Source organism: Hyperoodon ampullatus (genome assembly GCF_949752795.1).
Source record: "Hyperoodon ampullatus genome assembly, chromosome: 17".
Taxonomy (NCBI): domain Eukaryota; kingdom Metazoa; phylum Chordata; class Mammalia; order Artiodactyla; family Ziphiidae; genus Hyperoodon; species Hyperoodon ampullatus.
Window position 1 is genome coordinate 14,862,065 of NC_136930.1, and position 26,486 is coordinate 14,888,550.

The following is a 26,486-nucleotide window of genomic DNA, read 5'->3' on the forward strand; positions in this document are numbered from 1 at the left end:
CCTGGTCAGGGAACTAAGATCCCACATGCTACGTGTGAAGCCAAAAAAAAAAAAAAAAAAAAAAGCTTTCACCAATCCCAGTTTTTTAAAAAAACTTATTTATTTATTTATGGCTGTGTTGGGTCTTTGTTGCTGTGCGTGGGGTTTCTCCAGTTGTGGTGAGCAGGGGCTGCTCTTCGTTGTGGTGTGTGACTTTCTCATTGCAGTGGCTTCTCTTGTTGCAGAGCATGGGCTTTAGGCACGCGGGCTTCAGTAGTTGTGGCACATGGGCTCAGCAGTTGTGGCTCATGGGCTCTAAGAGTGCAGGCTCAGTAGTCATGGCGCACAGGCTTAGCTGCTCCGTGGCACGTAGGATCTTCCTGGACCAGAGCTCGAACTCATGTGCCCTGCACTGGCAGGTGGATTCTTAACCACTGAGCCACCAGGGAAGTCCCCTAACCACTATTTAAAAACACTTCTTATAAAAAATTGTCTTATAATATTCTAATTTTAAAAACTTTGGTATATAATTCATATATGTGTTGATGACTATATATGAAAACCTAAATTTGGAAAGTAAGTTGGTTGTACTAATGGATTACAGAAATAATTATTTATATACAATGACTTTAATTGGGAATTTAATATTTTTCTATTACCAGAAGTTGATTTACATGAATCATTTGTGGGATGCCACTATGAGAAAATATACATGATACAGAGGTATAGAACTGATATATAAACATGATATAATTGATAGAAACATGAAAACAAGCCTGTAATCTACAGATATAGACAAAGGTTGCAGAAAAGGAAGGATTACACTGAAATCTGTGCTGTTAATTGAAGCAGCTAGAAAAAACAGTATTACTGACCACTGGTAATAGATAAATAACCTCTAAGAATAATATCCAGTTTAAATGACATAAATTATTTTAAAAGAAACATTTTATGTATTGAAAATGGATAAACTGTTGGATTTTGAATTTTTGGTAAAATGTTATAAGACCTAGGTGAGACAAATAGCTAATATTATAGGTGTAAAATGTAATTTACATATTTTAGAATAAGTATGATGTTATTTTAAAGTATATTTTCAATGTTCCACATGCTATATTCTCTGTAAATAATTAATAGTTAACAAAACATACCATTCTCTAAAAACAGAACAACAAAATCTTTCTTTAAGCTGAAACTAAAGATGAGCTTTCCATTTCTTCTCAGGATCCATGTTGCTAACTGTGGAAAGAAAATTACAGAGTAAAAATTTAACAAAAGATGAGCAAATCACTGGATTTTAAGTTATCTTGTAACTAGAAAAAGCATTAACTCCTAAAATAATTTTGTTGCTCAATATAAGGTTGGGGTTTTTCTTGGGGGGGTACATATAAAGATGTTGCTGAAGCTTCTACACAAAGTCCAACTTCGCACCTCTTGCTTTTTAAGGCTCAAACTTCTAAGATTATTAACTTGACAAATTAACTTAACACTAGGGAACAATTATAGAGTTACTGCTTTAATATCTTCGAGTTTGCCACCTTTACTGCTGCTAGACCTTTGGATGTTCCAAAATCTTCTAATCGATACATGTAAAATTCTTCGTGGTCGTGTGGTCTGCGAGAGGAGAAGCTCTCTTCCTGCTACATGCCCGTGACTGTCATTCTGGTGGGTGAGGACTGGAACCCCCCATGCGAGATTCTCATTCCTGTGGAACCTTTTGTTCTAACTTGTGATCCCCTGGCCTTTTGCTACTGACCCTTCCTAGTGACTGTCTCTCCAACTTACAGTGACCTTCAAGGGAGAACTCTGGTGGGTGGTGTTTTTCCTCAAAGGAAACTAGTTCATTTGTTAACAAATATTTTAAGTGCTGGTAATAAAAGAACTCAAATTTGGAAGAATACTTACATATCTTTCCTTCCTTTTCTAATTTTTTCAAATGAACTACGATGTTATGTTCGGCCATTTTATGTAAATGCTCAGGAGTATCCTAAAAGAAAAATGAGAGTGAAAGTAAAGCATTTCTTTTTTAAAAAAGAACAGAGTTAATCTTTTTGAAACTTTTAAAGAAAAAAGGCAAAATAATACAGTCTTAATTCAAATACAGTTTTATAGAGTAATAACACTGTTTCATCTTATATATGTCTTGCTTTGAGTCACTATATTATTAGAAATATACTTATAGGCAAAACCGACTGTAAGCTCCATAAAGACAGTACAGTAGTAGCATCTGTTCACTACTGAATACCCAGTGCTTAGCAAAATGGCACATAGTGGGAACTCAGTATTTTATAAATGAATGAATAAATAAACATAAAAATCATTCTAGGTGGTTTTGATGATTCTACAGACAGTTGGCCCTATGGTCTATTTATTAGGTTACATGATAATGTCTTTGCACATTTTTATTAAAAGTATGTATGTTTCCACCTTAAAACTTACAATTTTACCTTTATTTTTGCCAAGCTAGTAATGTAATACTGACAACTATTATCTGAATGGTAAACAAAATAAATATTCCTTTTATTCTTTTTCTAAGTATATATTTTTAATTTTATTGGAGTTTACTTGATATACAATATTAATGTTAAGTACAATATGGTGCTTCACAGTTCTTAAAGGTTATATTCCATGTAGTTATTATAAAATATTGGCTTTATTCCCTGTGTTGTACAATATATTTATCTTCGTAGCTTATTTTATATGTAACAGTTTATACTCCCCTACCCTTTTATTGCTCCTCCCCCTTCCCTCTCCCCACCGGTAACCACTAATTTGTTCTCTATAGCTGTGAGTCTGTTTCTTTTTTTGTTATATTCACTAGTTTGTTGTATTTTTTAGATTCCACATTACAAATGGTAACATACAGTATTTGTCTCCTTATATTCTTTAAATAAGAATTTTCCTGAAGTCAAGCTTCTTTTTTCTCTCACTGTTGCGGCCTCTCCCGTTGCGGAGCACAGGCTCCAGACGCGCAGGCTCAGCGGCCATGGCTCACGGGCCCAGCCGCTCCGCGGCATGTGGGATCTTCCCGGACCGGGGCATGAACCCGCGTCCCCTGCATCGGCAGGCGGACTCTCAACCACTGCGCCACCAGGGAAGCCCCAAGCTTCTTGACTAAGTTTACTATCTCCATTTCTCAGCTCCCTGAAAATGTTTTGCAAAGATCATTGAATTATATTTTAATCAAAATTGAAGGAATTCTTTTCAGTCCTCATTTTACCTGAAATCAACTGGCTAGTCTCTCTGTTTGGAAGAACTCTTCTCTTTTCCCTTGGTTATTCTACCTCTTATGATTTCATCTTCATCCTGGATATTCTTCCCTGACTTCTCTTCAATACTGATGTTCATGATGAATTGTATCATTGACTCTCTTCTCTTTTTACTTGATCAACTTGTCACCGCAACATCATGTGTTAATGATTCCCAAGCAGAAACCTCCCACCCCAAACTCCCTGAAGCTCCAGTACCATATATTATATCCACCAGTGTGATTTTCTAGGTCTAATTATGTGACTCCCTGCCTAAGATCCTTGGGTGGTCATTCCCAGCTTATTGGCTGAAGCCCAAATTTTTTTAGCATGGCAACCAAGGGCTTCCCCTGACCTGCCATGCCTGCCTTTCTTGCCTCATTTCCTGGGACCCCCTCCCTGCCCATCTACAATATACATTCTGGGCTCCAGTCAGATGCGTTTCCTTTGTGGGTTTTCAAACACACACGATGCTTTTGTGACTCCCAGTGTTTGAACACATCTTTCCTTCTGTCTAGAATGACTTCTCTTCTCCTGTACTCTGGCCTTACTCCTTCTTCAAGATCCGATTCAATAATTAAGTTTCTGAAGCTTTTCTGGACAAGCCTCATCACCCTGCATCTTCACCAGGCAGAAACGACTCCTCTTTCCTTTATGCCCTGACGTACTATGCATGGGCCTTGCAGGAAGCTTGGTGTGATAGAAAAACACAAGATTTGAGTATCTGACTTCTGACATCTGAGTGTGTGACATCTGCTAGTTTTGTGCCCTTGGAGAACTTACTTAACTCACACTTTTTGAGTCTATTTTTAATCTGTTAAGTTGGAATAACAATATCTTTATGCAGTGAAAATTCAAGGTACTTGAAATTAAGTACTTCAAATTACAATTGTAAATGTGAAGCATTTAGAACACTGTCTAACACATAGTAATGTGCTCAAAAATGGGAGCTATTATGATACAGCCAGAATTACAAGAATCTGTTTAACATGTCTGTCTTTGCTAAACCACGAGTCCTTTGAGGGCAGGGATCTGTCGTCATCTCTGTGTCTCTGCACCTAGTCCAGTGTGTGGCACATGAAGGCATTCAGTAAACATGTGTGGAATGAATAAATGTCTCTGCAACACCTAATGCTGTTCTATATGTGACAGGTGCTTCACACATGTGTGCAGTGAACACATCTCTGAACACGTCTCTGAAAGCAGAACCAGCATTTCTGAGGCCTGCATAGTCACTGGATGACCCATCTGTGAGGGTTATCAGAGAGTTCTGCTGTCTGCACTTGGGTTAGAAAAAACCACCCATGTTTCAATGTATAGTCTGGAGCAGCTAAACTTTAGTATTATGAGGAAATGAACTCTTTTGCAGAATTTAAACATTTACATTATTACCCTTTTGCTCCTGGCACTTATTACTGTCAGCCCTTTTAATCATTCATTCCTCCCTTTTTTTTTTTTTTTTGTTTTTTTGCGGTACGCGGGCCTCTCACTGTTGCGGCCTCTCCCGTTGCGGAGCACAGGCTCCGGACGCGCAGGCCCAGCGGCCATGGCTCACGGGCCCAGCCCGCGGCATGTGGGATCTTCCCGGACCGGGGCACGAACCCGTGTCCCCTGCATCGGCAGGCGGACTCTCAACCACTGCGCCACCAGGGAAGCCCATTCCTCCCTTTTAAAACAAAGCACATTGAGATACCTGGTTTTTGATAAATTAGGCCCATGGGACATTATGGTCCTTTGTTAATTGAAACCAGGTTCCTTTTCAAGCTCATCTTTAGTTATACTCTCAGGTATCTTATGGCCATACAGGTTATGGTAGTGGGAGTTTTAAAACCCAGATAATCTTATTCCATTCTTAACCCCGAAGCAGGTTATCTAATAAACACTTGCTGAAAAACTGAATTATACTGACGGATTGCCACACAGCGCTGTCATACAGTGACGTGCTCAGAGGCCACTGAGTGAGGGGCCCTTTCTCTCTGTACTAAGTGACTCTACTCGTGCTCTTCTTCATGGCCTTTCTCCTTTTAATCTATTGTTAGCATTGCTGCTACTTCTCACTGCTATTATCCCAGCAGCTGTCTCTAGTAGGTCGCCCCTTACTTGCTGCCGGTCAGGACACCGGATCATCAAGATGGCTAGAATAATACACAAATCATAACCAAGATTAACCGCCAGGCTGTTGGCAATGGTCTCCCCAACAGAGTGGAGTATAAAAGGCTTAATAATGGCTCAGGATGGTTATTTCTGTTCTGTGGGCCAGTGTTTGTCTAACTTCTGTGTTCTAGAAAGTTGAGATTGATGGTCTCAAATCCATACAAGTGACATTACTTAAAAAATTAACAGACTCATTCTGCTCTGGGATGTGATGAGTTTACCACATCTATAGTCAACTGAATAGATTATTCTATTAAAATTGTGGCTTTGAACAAATAAGACAAATGAAAATTACCTTGTAAATAACTTTTACAAGATCCCTTGCTGTGAATGACTTTTCAAAGTTCTCATGAAATAATGTAAGAATTTGCTGTTCTCGGATATTCCTGTGAGAGATGTATTGTAGAATTTTAGCTTCGGCATTATGGATTACTGGGCCATGTCCTGCATCAGAATAATTACAAAAATTATTTTGTAAAAAATAAGATAAAAAATTTTAAGTACAACTGAAGTTAATTTACTCTATTTAAAAATATTTCATATAGTATATTGAAAAGGCATACTAAATACACGACAAATAAGAATTATCTGGAAAACTATACAGGTAATAAGAGATTTAAAAGTTACATATAATGCCAAAAAACATTAGAGAATTATATCAAAATCTATATATTATTGTGTTCATTAAAAGTTAGAAAATAAAAATTTAACAATAAAAATACAGCAATAAAAACAGTAACCACAACAGTATCAATAGGTAATATTTACAGAGTGTTCATTATTTGCCAGACATTGCTCTAAATGCTTAATATACATTATTCTTACAAGAATCCCATGAAGTAGGGACTGATACTTTAATTATCCTCTTTGTACAGCAGAAACTGAGGCATAGGGAGGGTAAATAATCTGCCTACAGTTACACAGCTAAGAAGGGGTGGAGATGGGATTCTGATTCAGGAGCTTTTAACCACTCTGTGCTCTTAACCACTATGCTATCAAAGACTGAAAAGGGGAATGTAAAAGGTAGCTTCATGTAAGTGACCAAGAGCTATTAAAAATTCACAAGAACCACAGGAGAACTTTAAGAATCTTATGTATAGGCCAGCAATTCAGAAAAGTTGATAACCTGGAAAAGTTATATTGGAATTTACTCACTCTTTAAGGCAGTGAAAATGAATATATTACACAAATCTGCAAGAGGGTTGAGAACAAAATACCAGAAGCAGACAAACCTGTTAGGTAAAGAGCATGGGCTTTAGGATACCAACTATCATTTACTAGCTGTGTGGCTGGGATAGTCTATGAATCTCCGAGTTTATTTCTTCAGCTACCTGCTTCTCTGGGTTTTTGTGAGGACAGCTCTGTGAAGGTCTGTGCACAGTACCTGGAGGGTAGGGTAGCAGGCTTTAATATATGGTAGCTATGGCTATAGGCCGTCATTGACATATGAGCTCCTGCTGTGCCAATAAGCCAGTTCACTGGATTTACTGAAGCCAACACTCCAAGAACCTGCACCGGGCAGGCTCTCATTAGCTTTGCTCCAATGTGGGTGCATCAAATGTCTACTGTCTTCTCTTTCAAAATAGCTGTCATCCTCCACTCCTTTTATGTCACAATATTAATCCAAATGCCCAGCCTCACTGTATGTTTCCTATCCCCTCAGCAGTGGGAACTCATGAGAGAATATGAAGGTACTGAAGACACTGTATTTACAGATCTTTCCATGGTTCTTTGGTTAGGAACAAGTTGGAAAGACTTAAAAAATTAAGTAATTGAGTCTCTTTTTCCTTCTGGGGGCCTCTTGTTAGGTACTGTATCTTTCTTAGCTTTCAGGATGGAGGAGAGATTCGTATTGTAAAGCAGGGCAGTGATAGCTAATATACTAACAACACGTTTCTTTTTCTGGAGAACGGAAATAAATACACAATTTTACAGTTGATATAGAAGCTATTGATATTTCCATACAGTGAGTTAAAAAACTAAAGCTCAGACATCAAATGTTACCCAAGGTTGGTTACATGGCTAAAATGTAGTCCACAACAGAAATCAAGTTAACAAAACTAAAGATAGCTTACGGAATGAAAAAAATGTTCTTGTTCCAGTAAGTTTATTTCATTTGTTTAATAGTTCTATTAATAGCTGTGCAGATGTTAAAAAATAACCCTCATATCTTTTAAAAAAGTTATTAATACAACTCTCAGTCTTCTTTTTAATTGTATTTCTAGACAAGACTTAGGGGTGTAATTTAGAAAGAAGCAATTTATATGTATCTCTTCAAGGCTGAAACCACAAAGAACACACACAGACAAACCAAAATGAATCTTCCTCATCATTTGACACAAATGGTTTGCTAGATTAATAATATTACCCACCTGGATATATAACTTTAGCTTTGATTTTTAATAACTCTTTTAGGGAGCTCATATAATCATAGAGGTCTTCAAATATGGTTGTTCCTTCCCCTAGGATGCAATCTCCAGAAAAGAGAGCATTTTCCTCTTCTAGAAGTAGGGCCATATGATCATCAGTGTGGCCAGGTGTGTATATAACTCTGGTTGAAAGGAGAAAGAATAGTAACAATTATGAACTCTTAGGCTTAGAAGAAATTTTGAGAAGTAAATTGTTTTCTGTCTTTATCTCTAGACAAGACACGAATAAATGATGTCAGTAAGTTTTTTAAATGGCTCCTTTTTCTCTTGTGGTCCACTGCAAATTATCATCAGAAAATTCTCTTTTAGCTAAATCAAATTTCTCACTCTGAAGTGCAAATTTAATACTTTTGCCACATCTTCTTTCTTATTTTCTAAGTAATAAGTACTGATTATTATTATTACTGATTACAACAAATTTGGAAAACAGAAAAGGAAAGTACTTGAAGGAGATAAAAATCACCAATCATTCTACTACTCAGATAGTGCTCTTATTATTTAAGAACACATTTTTTTTCAAATTGATATATGTATGTATATATGTGTATATACATACACACACACTTTATGGTAAGACTATGAGAAGAAAGTGCTTTCATATGTTGCTGGTGGGAGTGAAAAAATGGTATAGCCCATATGGAGGGCAATCTGGCATTTTCTAGCAAAATTACATATGCATTAATCCTTTGACCGATCAATCCCACTGCTAAAAGTTACCCTGAAAAATACACCTTTACAAATACAAAAAAATGCATACAACTTATTCATTACATTATTTGTAATGACAAAATATTAGGAACAACACAGATGTCCACGCATAGGGCACTATGGATAAAGTATGGTACATCCACACAATGGAATACTATGCAGCCATCAAAGAGAATGAAAAGATCTCTATGCATTGAGAAGAAGTAATTTGCAGGATATACTGCACCAGACATTGCACCTTCAGATCTCCATTAATTTCAGTCTTTATAAAATTCTCTTAATGGAAAAAAATTTCAATTCCCTGGAAGACTATAAACGGCACCTGGTACAGTTCTTTGCTCAAAAAAATAAAAAGTTTTGGGAAGATGGAATTATGAAGTTGCCTGAAAAGTGGCAGAAGGTAGTAGAACAAAATGGTGAATACGTTGGTCAATAAAGTTCTTGGTGAGGGGAGAAGGAACTGGAGGAAAGTAGTCAAAAGGTGCAAATTTCCGATTATAATGTAAGTACCAGGCATATAATGCACAACAAGATGACTATAATGAACACTGCTGTATGATATGTAAAAAAGTTAAGAGATTAAATCCTAAGAGTTCTCATCACAAGGAGAAAATTTTTCTTTTCTTCTTCTTTCTTTTTATTGTATCTATATGAGATGACAGATATTAGCTGAATCATATTACATGTAAATCAAACCATCATGGAAAAAAATATGTAGGTGTGGGTGTGTATCCTATCTTATAGCCAATCCTATGAACAATCATACATAGAATGCATTTATGGGCGGAACCCAATCTTTTTCAGGGTCTGCAAATTGCCTTATCCGTCAGTGTGCCCGCAACGCCTCCTTTATTATTCCCCTCCCACTCTCCACGCCGGAGCTCAGTTATGGCTTTCTTTGATATTTTCCAGGCTGAAGGCAATTAAGATTTCTTAAATCAGGGGATCAGAAATTCCAGTTCTTCAGTCACCTGCGTGGCTAATGCTTTAACTTGCATAAAAAAACTGTGTTAAAATTCTCTTCACATAGGCAGGAGGGGAAAAGGAACTGACATCAGAGGTGCTTTAGGAAAGATCCGAGGAACTGCAGCGGTGACCTTCCCATGCATCAGGTAGAGCACGGATCTAGCTCTGCCACTTCTGTGACAGACAGACTTTGTAACGATGGCTGCCTTAGAAGATTTAGAACAGTCAACAAAAGCTGTTGGACTGATTGTTCTCTGAGAAATTAAACTTAGTTCACTAGAAAATTCCTGAAAGTTACATCCAGAATCAAATCCTTACTGAAAAACCTTGCTAACTTTCTACTAGTTACTAAAGGGTTCTTGGTGGATATTATCTCTCTGTTGTATTTTTTTTTTTTTCAAAATTGGCAAGCAGAAAAGATCAACTGGTCATCGACTACTTGGAGACTTAGTAAATTTTAACCTTCTTCTTATAGAACTTTTGCTTAACAATGAGTCTTCTTGTTAATATTTAAAATAATTGGGTTTTACTGACTTGATAAAAATGGAAATTGGAAGCCACGGTCATCAGTAAATTAAATGTTTTATTCAGATTTTAGCGTAATTAGAATTCATATTTTGGGGCCTCCCTGGTAGCGCAGTGGTTGAGAGTCCGCCTGCCGATGCAGGGGACACGGGTTCGTGCCCCGCTCCGGGAAGATCCCACATGCCGTGGAGCGGCTGGGCCCGTGAGCCATGGCCGCTGGGCCTGCGCATCCGGAGCCTGTGCTCCACAACGGGAGAGGCCACAACAGTGAGAGGCCCGCATACCACCCCCCCAAAAAAAAAGAATTCGTATTTTGGGAAAATATTATTTACAAAGTCTTCTTAAAAAAGTGAGTTTACTTTTTTTATTCTCTGTATTAGTTTTCCTCTCAAATCTTAAAATAGATAGGTTCTCATACTTTATCTTCATCACAATGCAGTAAAACAAAACTTAAATAGAATTCAGATAATATGGAGCTCCTTGGCATCAATTCACTCCATGAATGTGAGACAGTATTCCACTGAGAGGGGGTGGTGACAGGAAGCAAGATGTGGGAGGCTTTGGGGCACTGATACTGTTTCCTACTTTTTTTTAGGTTAAGAAAAATCTTTTTTTTCTTTAATTGAGGTAACACTGATTTATAACATTACATATGTTTCATGTGTACAACATTATATTTCTACTTCAATATACCCTACAATACGCTCACCACCGACAATTTGTTTTCCATCGTCACGGTACAGTTGATCCCCTTTACCCAGTTCACCCCCCCACTTCCCCTCTGGTAACCACTACTCTGTTCTCTGTATCTACACCATATTGTTGTTTCTTGATCTGCGTGCTGCTCATACGGTTTGTTCAGTTTGTAGCAACTCACCGTTGCACACGGATGATAGGTACGCTTTTCTGTTTGAATACTCTAATAAAAAGCTTAAAGTATGTGGTCTGTTCATGGCAGATGGGTGGCAGTAACTTCCAAGGACTGAATATTCTCTTTTTTTTTCTTTTTGCGGTACGCAGGCCTCTCACTGTTGTGGCCTCTCCCGTGGCGGAGCACAGGCTCCGGACGCGCAGGCCCAGCTGCTCTGCGGCATGTGGGATCTTCCCGGACCAGGGCATGAACCCGTGTTCCCTGCATCGGCAGGTGGACTCTCAACCGCTGCGCCATCAGGGAAGCCCAGGACTGAATATTCTCAATCTGCAATTAGGTATAGATCTAATATCCATAATTCTGTGATAACCGATAAACCAGTACTGTGATACCCACGCCTGTGAGACAGAAGACTCAAGGAACCACCTACTGTCTCGACCCCTTTCATTTTCACTAGGGCTGGTGTGTGATGGGAGAAATTCTGTATTGTCCGAGAATACCAAATACTTTTTGAAGTAGCAGCTATATGATGTTTGTTTTCCTTTGGTACCATGAGCAAATTATACGAGATACTATCATATTTTCAACAAGAGCATTTAAAGAACATTCCCAGAAATTAGTTGGTTTATAAATTAAATTCTGTTAAAATCACTGCATACTGAGAAAAAGGGAACGCTGGTTTGAAAGGTGGCATGGATACCCATGACTTCATTTTCTCTTTCTCATTCTTCTGTTCATTTACTCCCCTCTTTGGAGCTAGTAAATTTACTATGTGTAGGATAAATACCCATTACCTCCTAAGTGTCAGGGACTGAGGATCTTAAGATGAATCTGGGACCTGCCTGTGTCAGAGTGGCTAGCTTGTCATCAAACCTATTCCCTCTTTTTCCTGGGCACGAAGTTAAGCTCTATTTCCCTGTCTCTGCACAGTCAGGAGTGGCGTGTGACTGAACTTATAGCCAATGCAAGAGATGGCCGGGTCTGTGAAAACCTTCCAGGTAAGATCCCTTTCATGCTCTTTCTCCACCCGCTGGGTTGATGGAGGTGAGCACGGCGACCTCAGAAGCCAAGGAGTGATGTTAATGGAATCACAAGATGCACGGAGCCTGAAACCTCACTTACAGGAGGGTCACTCACTAGTCAGCACCCCGTTTTGGTCTTTATGTGACTGAGAAGTAAACTTCTTTCACGTTTGAGCCATTATGCATTTCTGGGTTGGTTGACCGTAGCGACTAGAATTAACTAATATTGTGAAGCTAAGGAGTTGATTACCTTTGCAGGTACTTACATACAAAAAAACTTACAATACAGTTTAATACAAAGTAATAAAGGTTATAGGAAAGTTAGTGGAGGGAATAGTGAGTTATGCCTGGAAAGGGTTCTTGAAGTAAGTAACATGTGGGTTAGGTCTGAAGCATGAACAGATAAGAGTCTGTCAGGGAGACGAGTTGCAGGGAAGGGGCAATGCCTAGTACAGGGGAAGGCACGAGCAAAGGCACGGCCGCACAGAGTGTCCTTGCTAACTGTGCCTGTGAGGGGAGTGATGAGAGTGAAGACCAGAGAAGTCTGGGGCCAGATTGTGACACGGTGAGGAGAACAAACATTACCTTGTGTGCAGGGAGGGTTGTTCCAGGTTTCAACTGACACGGGGAACGAAGGTCAGATTGGAAAGCGGGGAGCCTGCAGACAGGAAGACTGAGCAAGAAGTAGTGGTCGTGGACGTGGAGAAAGAGAGGCGACATTGCCAAATATTTCTGAGGTGAAGAACTAACCTGATTAGACGGGGAGGGCCGCGGGGAGGGACGCAGGGGAGTACGTGGGTGAAGAGGAGTCAGCTTCTATCTTAGAAGGAAAAAAACATCTTAAGTACTGAGAGAGTAGATGTTCTGAAGTCAAAAAACAAGTACAGATTGTGGGGGAGAGAGAACCAGAATTAGTTCAGCTTCAAAGCTGATGAGTTTGAAACATCCTTTTGAATCCCTCAGATAGGTCACGGGGCCTTATGGGTCTGGCCGGCAACGTGCTGACTTTAGGGATGGGTCACCTCCTCGAAGTGAGAGCACGAGAGAACCCTGAACTTGACTGATGGGCAGAAACCTCTAAATCACCCGAGCAGGAAATGCTCATCTATATTTTTTAATTTGAATTTTATTTATTAAAAGAAGGTAATCAACTAATTCAAACAATTTTAAAAAGGCAGATAGGGCTTCCCTGGTGGCGCAGTGGTTGAGAGTCCGCCTGCTGATGCAGGGGACACGGGTTCCTGCCCCGGTCCGGGAAGATCCCACGTGCCGTGGAGCGGCTGGGCCCGTGAGCCATGGCCGCTGAGCCTGCAAGTCCGGAGCCTGTGCTCCGCAACGGGAGAGGCCACAACAGTGAGAGGCCCTCGTAACGCAAAAAAAAAAAAAAATAAAATAAAATAAAATAAATAATAAAAAAAATAATAAAAAGGCAGATAGAGTGAAAACTCCTTCTCTTTTCCCCTGTTTCTCAAGCAACCCAATTTCTCTTCCCAGAGAAACCAATGTTAGCAGACCTTCTGGATCTGCTGAGGTATTTCCCTGAGGTATTTTCACTCAGACAAGCAAGTATGTCTTGTCTTTTTACAACACGTATACACAGACCCCGCCCCCCCAGCCCCGCCTTCCCTGTCTCAAGCACGTTCACATACCTTAGCGTGGCACCTTCAGTCTTAATCACATCTCCGTCTTTCACATAAACATACTGTTGCTCTCCATCTCCTACAGTTTCTTTTCTCTCGGGATTCCGTGGGAGTTTTTTAATGCAGTATGTACTGTCTAGTCACAAAACATGTAAAATATATTAAGTCACACTTTAAATGATAATTTAGCCTTTTACGAGATCAACTTCCAGAGAGCGAACACTTGAGATTGGCTGCAAAAAATCTTAACGGTAAGAGGCAACAAAAAATGGGATGAATTGTAGCAGCATATCTCTGGGACGGTAACTATTTCCTCCACCTTAACAAAAGAGTTTTTTATTCTCTCATGTCCTTCCAGGTCTACATAAAAGCCTTTGTTTTTTTCTAGTCACTCCTCTTTTATATAAAAATTTGGAAGTAGCACTTCACAGTCTCAGCTAGGTTTGAGATCAAGATGGGTGTTGAATACTGTATAGCACTGGGAACTTTACTCAATACTCTATAATAACCTATATAGGAAAAGAATCTGAAAAAGAATAGATACACGTGCATCTATAAGTGAATTACTTTGCTGTACACCTGAAACTAATACAACATTGTAAATCAACTAGACTCCAATAAAAAATAAAGATTAAAAAAAAAAAAGATGGGTGTTGAAGAGGCAGTGATACCAAAACTGGGAACTTTTCCCTATCTAGGTGCCTAACATAGAATAAAAGAGGTTATGGCATCATGGCAGTACTTAATAATAAAAGGCTAATAGTATAAAGTTCTTTCTGTGAAAGCTGAAAGGAAGCCCCAAACCCGGGGCTAAGATATGAAACCATTAAAATAAATGTAACCCATAGTACTCTCACTGACACAAAGAAAATCAATTACTTAACCAATCAATAGCTGAGTGGCAATCATCTAACCAGTATACTATGTACAGTGAATACAAGGACCATGACACCAAAATGCTTAAAAACTGTCATAGTTGGGGGAAATAAAACACAAACAGGCAATAATTAGAGAACTATACTCAGTCCCACTTAAGGGATACTAAATGGACAATTCAGCTAATAAAAGCAGCAGGTGTTTATAGAGAAAGGAGAAACAATTAGAAAGGGATTCATAGATATGATAGAACTTGAGGTGTGACTTACAGGATGAGTAGGATGGCAAAAGGTTCAGAGAAAGACCTGTAGGTAAGGGAAACAGCGTTAGTAAAGGCCCAGAAAGGAGGATGAGCGTGGCATAGGTGCCAAACAGTGCTACCAACCTGCCTAGAGCAAAACCCTGGCTGGAAAGAGTGGAACAGTAAGGTGAGCTCAGATCATGGAGGGCCTTGAAGTGCCTTGCAGAGAACAGGGGGATTTAAACTTTACAGTATGTGGCTACCATACACTCTTTAGTAAGAAACTGAAATAGTGTTAATAGGTGGATTAGTATGGCAGCTGTAGGTGGGGAGACTGGAGAGGGAGAGATCAGAAAGACCGGGACGGGGTGACTGCACTAACCCTGCTGGAAGGTAATGAGCATCAGGGCTACAGTGGTATCAATGGAAATGCGGAGGGAGAAAAAGACATGCAAAGGAAAACTGACAAGATATAGAAATCTGGCTAGTAGGAAGGATCAAGGATAGAAATATCGCAAATATAATAAAAATAAAACAACAGCAACTAGACCTTCCCTCTCCAGCGCCAAATTCCATTGCTTTGCATCTTGAGAGGCTGAAGCAAAAAATAATATGCTATTCTGGGAACTGACGTTACACAGTAAGGCTGTCTTCATTTTAGAGTGAGATAGCAACGTGTTTTTGTTTGTTTTTATTTGTAATCTGCATAATTTTGTTTTTCAGTAAAGAAGTGGAGATACTGCAACTCTAGTTGTGAGGCAGATGATCCTTCCAAAAAACTCACAACTATCTCAAAATTACAAAACAAATGTCACACTATAAAATAACTCCGTGCCAGTTTTTTAAATTATGTGCAAATTTGAAAACACATATCTTATTCACAATAGCAATCTACACAGGCAAGATGGAGAAGGGCATGCTGAAATCAATCATATGATAGTAATTATTATTTTAAATAAAAGCTTATTGAGATGTAATTCACATACTATAAAATTCACCCTTTTGAAATGTACAATTCACTGTTGTTGTTGGTTTTTTTTTTAGTGTATTCGAAGAATTGTACAACCATAACCACTATAAAATTTTAGAACATTCCGAAACCCTATACCCAGTGGTACTCACTCCCTATTCTCTCCTTCACCCAGCCCTTGGCAACCACTTATCTGCTTTCTGTCTCTATCATGTAATTATTTTAACAGGAGGAAACCCTCAGTCATTTGTTAAGGTTTAAGGATTATAATATCATTGCCAATGCTAATTATTTAAGCTGATACAAACGTGATATTGCTCATGTATAATACTTTCTAACATTCTAATTGAATAGCAAGAAGCAAACATCTGACTCCTAGGACTCGGATGTTAAATACATGGCAAATGCCCAACTTCAGCTGCAAAGTAATAATTATTAGATAACAAAATATATTTTACAAGATTTACCCAAAACCAAGCCAAAACAAAAAACTTGAGCACCCTGGGGCTATACAGTTCTCATGTCTGGTAAAATTCTGGCTCCCCATAAGCCACTGGGAGTTCCCAAATCACACACTGATCATATTTTTAATTTCTGCAGGCAGATTACTTCAGAGCTACCATAACTTCCCATAGAAATCTTATAAATGGCATTCATAATTTTGGTGTGGCCTGTAAAAACACAGGAAGTCAGCATTGTAAAGTACTTGAAAAATTATGCCATACTAATAGTTAAACAAAATTATAAAAAATTTAGGGCTTCCCTGGTGGCGCAGTGGTTGAGAGTCCGCCTGACGATGCAGGGGACACGGGTTCGTGCCCCGGTCCGGGAAGATCCCACATGCTGCGGAGCAGCTGGCCCGTGAGCCATGGCCACTGAGCCTGCACATCCAGAGCCTGTGCTCTGCAACGGGAGAGGCCACAACAGTGAGAGGCCCACGTACCGCAAAAAAAAAAAAAAAAAAAAAAAATTAAACTATTAAAATATGGAATACAAAGAAATTATAAAGCAAAATGGAACAAGAATGCTAGTGATTAAGGATTTAGAGAATGAAGAAATACATGGAACTTTTGGGGGGAGATCCTAAAAGGTCCCCCTGAACAATTTCAGTGCTGAGGAACTCAAGGTCTACATGTAGCTGGTCTAGCTTCAATAAAGTTCAGAACGAAACACAACAAGCCACTTCTCAAACAAGTATTAAAGTTTTCATGGCTATAAAGCAGTGTCAAATTTCTTTCTGATTTTCTTTAAATCAACACAATAGGTAATCTATCATATAAATATTCATTATTTGTAGGGAACCCCAAACTATTTTAATTTTTAAAGAAAGTGGGTCAGATGGCCAGTAACAGGTGAATGGATACACAAATGGTGGTATATTCCTACCATGGATGACTACCTGGCAACAAGGAACAAGCTACTGATGATGAAACGGGTGAATCTCAAAAACAAGATGCTAACGTGCAAGAAGCCAAAGAGTGATGCCGTATCCTTCCATTCTAGGAAACTTTAGGACACAGGCAAGACTAATCTACGGTGATATAAAGCAGATGAGTAGTTGCTGGAGCTGGAGGGGGAATCACTGCAGAGTGGCACGAGGGGACCTCTTTTTGGGGCAGTGGGAGCGTTATCTTGTCTGGAGTGGTCACATAGGTGTTTGCCAAACTATACATTTTATGGGTACATTTTATGTATGTAAATTCAAGCTCAATAAAGCTGACTTATGAAGGAGAGAAAGGGGGCCATAAACATTCCAGTTTTTCAAGCTGACCTGCATGCTAAAAGAGCTGCCCAAAGCTAATTAAGGATCCTCGGCATAGTTTTTTAATTCACAAAATTTAATGATGGACAAGAGAAAGAAAGTGAGGACAGGTCAGACTAAGACAGAATGACTTCCTGCAGAGGGCAGTCCCTTCGGATTGGAAGAAAGGAGGTTAGAGGGTAAGAGAGTGAGGGGAGACAGGTCTTTACAGTGGGCCGCCTGGTGATACTGGGGGCTGTGCCTGAGAATATCTTGGTGTCCCAATTATAGTCTCAAGGCCTAAAAAGATAATTACAAACATTAAAAAATACGAGTCGAATGTCTACACGCATCCCTTTTGTGAATGAATGTTCTTGACCTCCTTGTCTTTCCTGTGCCTTGGACACACACAAAGTCCCACTCCAGTGCCTCTGCCCCGGCAATGCCCTCTGCTGGGTGTGCCCTCCTCTCAGACACCGTATAGCTCACCCCCTCTCTCTCCACCCCAGACACTACTGCTACCACCCTCCTCTGCTTTACTCTCTCCCCTCTTGCCTTCATGTAGCTTCATTTTTCTTCATAGCACCTGTCACCACCTGACCTAAGATTCATTTACCATTTACCTTCCCAACTAGAACGAAGCTCCATGAAGGCGGTCTTTGTTTTGCTCACTGCTAGGTCCCATGTGCCAAGAATGGCACCTGGATTTAGCAGTGCCTCCAGTATTCACTAAAGGAAAGGACGGATGGATGGATGGATGGATGGATGAATCTATGTGTGTGACGGTGGGATGAGGGAATAAAGGAGATGGTAAGGTGTCAGTACTGAATAGGTTTCAGAGAATTATCAATACAATGATCTTTCCCCAGTATTTCAGTTTACTGTGGTAACTGCCTTATGTTATGGAAGACATGAGGTCCCATTTAGAATGTGGACAAGAACATACCACCTCACAGTACTCAGGCCAAATGTCAGCACAGTGCCTGGCACACAGTAAATGCTCAACAGTAGTTAGTTATTATTAAATCTGAAATAGTAATTGTCATACAAACTAAATTAAAACTGATCTTCATCACTGGGCAAAGGGGAAAAATAAGAGGGAAAAGAGATCTGAAATAGAAAATAGGACCTTTCCTTTCCTCCTCTGTTAAAACTGGGGATAGTGTTCAAGTTACAGTAATTTCTGAAAGTACCAGTTAAATATGTAAGTAAGCTAGTAAATGGTTTACTAGCTTACTTAGCTCTGTTAACCGAAGTAAATTATTCCGAAGACGCAGTTTTCTTCAATGAGCTTAATGAATGTTTTCTGTTTACCATTATTGATGTTTTTACAAATATCTCCTATGCCTCCAGTATGATCACGGTGCCAGTGGGTCACTATGATTTCCTGGATTGCTGTGTTAAATTCTGTCAGAGCCTGCTTTAAACAGGTGATATATTCTGGAATTGCTGGTTCTCCAGTGTCAATGAGGATTCTCCTGAAAATTAAATGGAAGATAATCATACAGTCAGAACACAGAGTCTGTATCAGCATATTTCTCACACAGATGATTTACATTACATTTAAGAAACTGCACAAATTGCCTTTCTTCCAACGTGCCTTGAAAACCAGCTGTATGTTATTTCAGCTTAACTATAATCATCTCACCTTCAGAAAGTTCTTTGAAAAAAACTTATAGATACATGTGAGTCTGAACAAGGAATAAGAGCAATGGTATTCAACACTTACACAGCACTTAAAAGAAATAGGGCACTGTTCCAAGGACCTGACATATTTTAACAATTGTATTTCTCGTAACACCACTTTGAAGTAGGCATTTCATTATTATATCCAGAAATCAAGTAACTTGCCCAAGGTTACTCTGCAAAGACAGGGCAGAAGCAGCATTTGCACCCAGGTATTCTGGCGCCAGAAGACGTGCTTTTTATCCACGCGGCCTTTGAGATCTTTTACAACATCCTCAAATGTCTCGGATATATGAAAGCATCTGATTCGATGGTATCCCTAAGGAAACCTAGTCTTCTGCACTATACACAAAACGGATCACCGAAGTTTTACATGTTATGTGAAAGTGCAGGCAGCAGGGAAGTGTCGGGGAGTGTCTGAGCTGCTTCCTTTCTCTACTCAGACCACCTCATTAGTTATCTTTTTCTGCTTGTGGTTCTGAACCCACCTTCCACTTTGTTTGCCCTTTCTCACTATTTTATGGGATGATGGTCTTTCTCTCTGAAGTTTCTGGAAGAAATCAGGGTGACATTTTCCTCCTCCAGAACCAATTCACTGACTTCTTAAATTCACGCTGTTTCACAGGAATCCCTCCCGAATTCAGGCTGGCGGGGAGATGATTCATCTTGATGCAAAGTTTCAGTCATTCTATTTGTGTATTAATTCATCAATAACTGTTTACGAATGATCTGCTATGTGCCATGCCTTTCTTGCAAGACAAAAGCCCATCTTGCCCTGGAGAAACTACCTGACTTTGTATGTTAACGATGACATCTGTAACAGCAATTTTAGTCATCTGACTCTGGTGGATGAATATTTAGGCAGCACAGGACTGAGGGCAGAGAGGGACAAGAAAGGGAATAAAGTTTTGGATAGAGAGATTAGTCATAAACTCGGCAAGGAAACGTGGCTTTAGGGGGACTCGGTTTCACAGTCACTTGTCCATTCAAGATACACTGTGCGTCTCTGGAGGAAGTGGACTACATGGGAAGCACCTAGAATCATTCTTCATGTGGCATAAGTGCAACCTCAGCTGTAAACTGGAAAAAAAGGTTGTTCCCTCCTTAACAAACAGCAAGTCTATCAACGATGTCTGTGAAGAGTTAGTGCAGAGGACCGGACACTGTCATCTCCAGGTGGGCTGTGTCCTTCACAGCCCAGACAATACCCCGTCTTAGGATGTCATTTTGCAAATGCGAGTTATGCTAATCCAGGGGACAAGAGAAGAGTGCAGAAGAATCTGTACAGGTCTGTGACCAATTTAGTCACCAGAGCACAGGGCCTGGCATGCAGTAACAATCTGCTACGTGAACGGAGAAAAAAATTCTTCAACTAATGGGAGTTAGTGGCATCAACTTCCTCAATTAGGTATTTTCTATCAACACTGAGATAGCTATTAAATGGTCTCTGTCAATCTGCTGTCCCTCTTACAAAATCATTAAGTACTTTCTGAGCACCTACTATAAACCCAGTATTGTCTGGATGCTATAAGGGAGGAAAAAGTGAGTAAAGTAATAGCTGACGTGCTTTCCCCGTGCTAGAATTTAAGTACTTTAGATATGAATCTTCACTTAAATTTCACTGAATCCTCATAACATCCGTCTGAGGTGGGTACGATACAACTCTCACTGTATAGATAAGGAATCTGACGCTTAGCGAATCAACTGTCTTGTCCACAGCCATGAGCCAGGTACTGGGACCTGATAATCAGAGCCCAGCGTCTTCACCCCAACGAGTTCACTAGACTGCCTTTTCCTATTAAGAAGAAATAGTATACTCACCCTCAAGGTATTTACAATTTTAATAGTAAAGATTAAAACTCCATCTTTTAGAGGTTCTAGGCAGAGGAGGAATGTGGAAATACTCTTTGGAAGATCTGGCTATTATTGGTCCATTCAAATGTTTACTGAATCCCTCTGTACTGGGCATCACAGTAAGTCTGAGAGCTTTAGGGAAATTCATTTGGCGTCTATGGGCTGATCAGAAAGAGGAAGGAAGACTGGTTAAAACTGCAGTTATCCAGCAGTAATAGAATCCTAACAGAGCAAATGAAGGGAAAGAGAGAATGCTCATTCATTCAGCAAATATTTACTGTACTATGTACAAGGCTCTGTGCTAGGTGCCAGAGATATAGTAATAAATAAGCCTTCACTGAATTTATAGTCTAGTGGGGAGTGGAGTTGGGGAAATACATTAAGCTTCTTCCTACACACAAAAAATCATTTTATTATTGACATAAGGGCCATGACAAGTATGGAATGCTAAGGCAGTGTATTACATTAACCTAACACAGTGTGAGGCGTCAGGGAAGGCTTTATTGAGGAAATGTTATTTTACCAGAGCTCTAAAGGATGCGTGAGGTTGGCTGGGTGAAGAGAAGGATAAGTGGGAGACAGAGAGGAAAGTAGGCATGAAAGCTCTGAGGCCGGGTGGGTAGAACCCATGCGGCCGGATGGGAGAGAAGCTTGACTCAGGGTGATGACAGATCGGAGATCAGAATAGCACAAGGCCTTCTAGTTTCCATTTTCCAAAAAATCCAACTCTGTTATCTTGGTGAATCACAAAGTTTTCAGTGCAGCCAGACACATCTCCTCTGTGACTTCTGATGTCAACTGAATTGCCACACCCTTACGAAACCTCTCGACAGGGACTAGATTAAAATCTTTAATTATACGGTTCCAGAACTCTAGACTTACTCTTCATCAGCCTCGTCAAATGGTAAATTATATATCCATTTTGGGGGCTATATGTTTTTTGTTTTTTGGGGATTTTTTTTGGGCACACTGAGGCTAGTGGGATCTTAGTTCCCCAACCAGGGATTGAACCCAGACCCTCGGCAGTGAGAGCATGGAGTCCTAACCACTGGACCACCAGGGAATTCCCTGGGGGCTATGTGATTTATGGTATCTACAATTCGCCAAGCCAAGTGAAAGCAAAACTATTGTTAAGTGTGTATTTTTTCTACCAAGTCCATAGGAGACTCCTAGTATATTGCCTGAGACACAGTAGGCACTTAGAAATGTTTCTACTATGAATGAAGGCTTTCTTTTTTTTTTTTTTATCAAATAACATTTAAAAGAGTCAGTACGAAATATTATGTCTCCAAAAACTTTAAAAAAATACCAGAGGTGTTTTATTAAAGGGCAACTTAAGATAAGACCAAGTCGTATTACTACTTTACAAACAGACCTCATTTTAAGCATACTGCAAGGAAAAAAAAGTTTCACGTTTCACCTACGTGTAATAATGTCCCTTGAAATGTCACTTTGAAGCTCCTCCCATCAAGGATGGCAGTCTGTTTCCTCATCCTCTGAGTGTGGACTTACACTGGGTTTTCCTACTGAAAACAGACTGACATGAAAGTGATGGCTTGCCATTCGTAAGCCTCAGCCTCCAGGTCTTTCCGTGCTTCCTCTCACTCCACTGGAACCCTGAAACTAGCCAGTGAATAAGCTAGGCTACCCTGTTGCAGGATAAGAGACCAGAACACAAAAAACAAGAACCCCACAATACTCCTTTGGCTACGTGGGGGAGAATGGATTGAACAGGGACAAAAGTAGATGCAGAGAAGCCTATTTCAAAAGCCTAAGCAAGAGTTGTACTGGCTTGGACTGGGTGACAGCAGTGAAAATGCTGAGATCTTCTTAATGGCTTGGATATGTGTATGCAGGAAGCAAAGAAAAATGTCAAGGAGGGTACGTAAGTATTTGCCTTGATCAAACGTGGGGATGGGTCTCTTTACCAAGATTTGGATGACTGGAAGAAGACCAGTAGGAAACAATGAGTTTCAAGTGGCTGTGAGGCTCCAACTAGAGATTTAAGAAACCAGTTGGCTATCCTAATCTGAAGATGAAGCTTGGATTTGTCTACACTGGAGCTATAAATTTGGGAGTTATTAATGAATAAAACAGGTGAAGCCAAGGAAGTAGACAAGATCCCCTAGGTAAAGAACATAACAATGGGAACAGAAGAAAGAGTAGGATTGCCTTGTGAAGGGCTCAAACACTTAAAATACTTGGTAGAGAGCATGATTCTATAAAGGAAATTGTATAAGAGTAGCTAGAGAGGTGAGAGGAAACCAGGAGAATGCGGTGTCAAGCAAATCAAGGAGGGAGTGGTTAACAGCATCAAAAGATATTGAAGTTCAAATAAGATGGTAATGGAAAAATGCCATTGGGTTTAGTGATACAGGAGGCACCTGTGATCTTAGTGGAACAGATGGATACCATTATCAGAACCACTTACTTGGACCCAACTAATATTCATTTCTAGCCACCTAACATCTACTTTATACAGCAGAGCAGCAGCATCTGTACATTAACTTATTCTAGTTCAACTACATGGGTTCATCATCACCCCTCTCTCATCTATGAGTGATTCCACTGGCCGTTCCACTCCCTAAGCTTATGTGGGTAGTAGTCTAAGCAGTGTAAGATGGAAGGCTGTGAATCTGCTCTTCCCTCAATCAGTTTCAGGTTCCTCATGTCTTTTAGCACCAGCACCTTGCCACGCAGTGTGTGATTCTAGTGTTTAAAGACACAGTATGGATTTTTCATACAACATGGCGCCTAAACCTAAGCCGACTTCTTCATCTGGTTTTCAAACAGAACCCGCCATCTGTTTCACCACTGGAAGAAAAGCAGGCTGTGTTGAACTTACTGAGAGAGTACACTGATCTCCAATATAGTGTTTTCCTGAGAGACTTTCTAGGGTAATTTTGACTACATGCAATTTTCATATTAGGTACTGTCTTTTAGAGCTCATTTAAGATGACACACTGAAAAATGAAGAGCATACCTATGGATTTCCTAGGGTGAGGGAGTCTCAGCTAACCCAGACTCTACGTCAGATATCAGGTATTTTTTCTGCTTAATTTTCTGTTCTCCTCGATTCCGGAGGCAGCTTAAAGCTCTGACCCTGCCTTGTTTACCCTGGACTCAACTTGTTGCTTTCTGCTTAATGTGCAGTACTTCCAGACCCTCCATCCTGCTGCTTCTAAAACTGTGATTTACTGGAAAAAGGCAAATACAGTGGATACTTCAAATGAAAGCCCAATACACTATACTTATTAAACCGTTTTTAGTAATCAACTATATTTTACTAATTGTAACACGTCCGGACTGAACAATTAAATTCTGGGCTCAAGCGGAACTATATCTTATTTTCATTTTCTATTATCTAGAGTACACTAAAGACTAAGTACTACACAAAAATTGCCCAATGCACTTATGGTGCAGTAAACCACATGTTCCCATTTCTGCATAATTCCACTAAAACAGAGTGCATCGGAACAAGAGAAAAATCTTAGAAATACAGAGAGGTTATTCCCTCCGCGAAGTAATTTAAATAAGGCCACACAACAGCAACAAAAACAAAGTTAGTCAGCTTCTCTTTCCCAAGAGCTACGGGGCTCTTCAACAGACTCGAGCAATTTGAAGCAAGAAAATCCTGCCCTCTGCTGCTGAGTTAAGAAAAAGGCCTCAGCACAACGAATCGCTTTTGCGAACCGAAGTTAAACTCCGGGCCAAACACCAGCGAAAGTCAGGTGTGGAAAGTAAACGCTTTGCAGGATTAACTCCAGGCGATTTTAGTTTCTCAACAGCTTAAACACGCGCATCCTGGCATTCAATATCATGCAAAGTAAATTAGGTCTCAAAACCACGAAGTGGTTTTTTTCATTAGCCAGCTGTAAGCTAGAGGGTTGACCACCCAGGGTGGTCGTGATCTGGGGGTGGCGGGACACCGTGGTGCCGGCTGCGGGCGCACAGCCTCTCCGCCCGCGGCGAGCAGCCCTCGCAACCCCAGCTCCGGGCGTCCCGCGGGTCGGTGTGTAGGATGCGGGGTGCGGGGGGGAAACGTTTACCTGGGGCCGGTCCCCACCAGGTAGGTGTTGGTGCCCTGCAAGGTCATGGGGCCCGGGTTACAGCCCAAGACGCGAATCACCCGACTGGACAGCCGTTCGACGCGCTGCAGGGCGGCTGCCATCTCCACCTCTGCCGCTCGCCCGCGCTCAGCGAGAAGAGCCGCCGGAGCGCGGAACAAGCAACCAGGCCGGGGGTGGGGGGCGGGGGGGCAGCTGTCACGTGACGCCGCGCGTGCGGAGCGGGCTGTGGCTCGGCTACTGGGCCAGGGGCAGTGGTCACGTGAGGCGCAAGGAAGGGCAGGGGAAATCAGCCGCTGTGCCGCGGGCGGGGCCCGCGGGCACGTGACGACGCGCGAGCGGCGCGGGAAGGGAGGGGAGTCGGTTGCTGCGCGAGGGGCGGGGCCAGCAGTCACGTGACGCTGCCCGGGTTTCGCGGGCTGCAGCGCGAGGGAGTTCGCGGGCGTGTGGTGTGAGGCGGCCCGAGGCCAGGCTGGGTTCCCGGCCTTCGGGCGCTGCCGCCTGTCATAGAAAGTGGTGCCTTCGCAGTAGTTTGTGTCCAGGCAGGCGAGTTCATTCAAGTGCACGAGAGAGCTTTTAACCGGGGAAGTCTTGTGATGGAGCGAGGGGTTTGGGGTTAGTTACTGAGGACGAAATCCCCGGAAGGATCGCTCGTCGGGTTCTCAGGCGAGGGTGAGGTGTGTGTGTGTGTGTGTGTGTGTATGTGTGTGTCCCGTGTGTGTCGTGTGCCCTGTGTGTGTGTGTCCTGTGTGTGTCGTGTGTCCGTCCTGTGTCGTGTGTCCTGTGTGTGCCCTGTGTCCTGTGTGCCCTGTGTCCTGTGTGTGCTGTGTCCTGTGTCTTGTGTGTCCTGTGTGTCGTGTGTCCTGTGTGTCCTGTGGCGTGTGTGTGTGTCCTGTGTGTCCTGTGTGTGCCCTGTGTCCTATGTGTGTCCTGTGTCCTGTGTGTGTCCTGTGTGTCCTGTGTGGTGTGTGTGTGTGTCCTGTGTGTGTGTGTCCTGTCTGTCCTGTGTATCGTGTGTGTGTTTGTGTCCTTTTACAATAAACAGCAGTAACGAAGGTTTATTTAGCGCTTACTGCTGTGCTGAGTGCCGCTCTCTCATTTAAGCTTCCCAACGTGAAGAGGAAGGCACTATTTTTATGCCCACTTTACAAACGCAAGACGGAGACTTGGGGGCTTGCCCAGGTGAGCGTTCTGGGAGCCCAGCCCTGCGTCTGAAGCCTTGTTGTCCCGCTGCCTTGCGCCAGCACCTGCTCCGTGCCCGCGGGTTCAGGGAGCTCCTCTCCCGCCTCGTGCCGCTCGCCTGCCCAGAGAAGCAGGGCGGCCTGCGTGTTGGGGGCTTGGGTCCAGGACGTGAAGGAGGCCTTTTCTCATCCGCTGAGCGTTAACTACCCCAGTGTTAACTAACCCTCCCCATTAAAAAAAAAATCGAGTTACAGTGTACTTAAAAGGAAATGCACGGATCCCATGATCACTTGTATCCAGTTACAGCAATTATGTAACCGGCACCCC

General features: G+C 41.3%; 1 protein-coding gene across 1 annotated transcript; it reads right to left on the bottom strand.

Annotated features, from left to right (window-relative positions):
* Nucleotides 1–1,174: 1,174 nt before the first annotated feature.
* Nucleotides 1,175–25,081, bottom strand: LACTB2 (lactamase beta 2; the record flags this gene model as incomplete). The annotated part of the gene is made up of 7 exons (XM_079722633.1): nt 1,175–1,218; nt 1,885–1,966; nt 5,677–5,825; nt 7,754–7,932; nt 13,552–13,678; nt 18,685–18,848; nt 24,960–25,081. The coding sequence occupies 7 exons, from the start codon at nt 25,079–25,081 to the stop codon at nt 1,175–1,177; spliced, it is 867 nt and encodes a 288-aa protein (XP_079578759.1).
* Nucleotides 25,082–26,486: the final 1,405 nt, after the last annotated feature.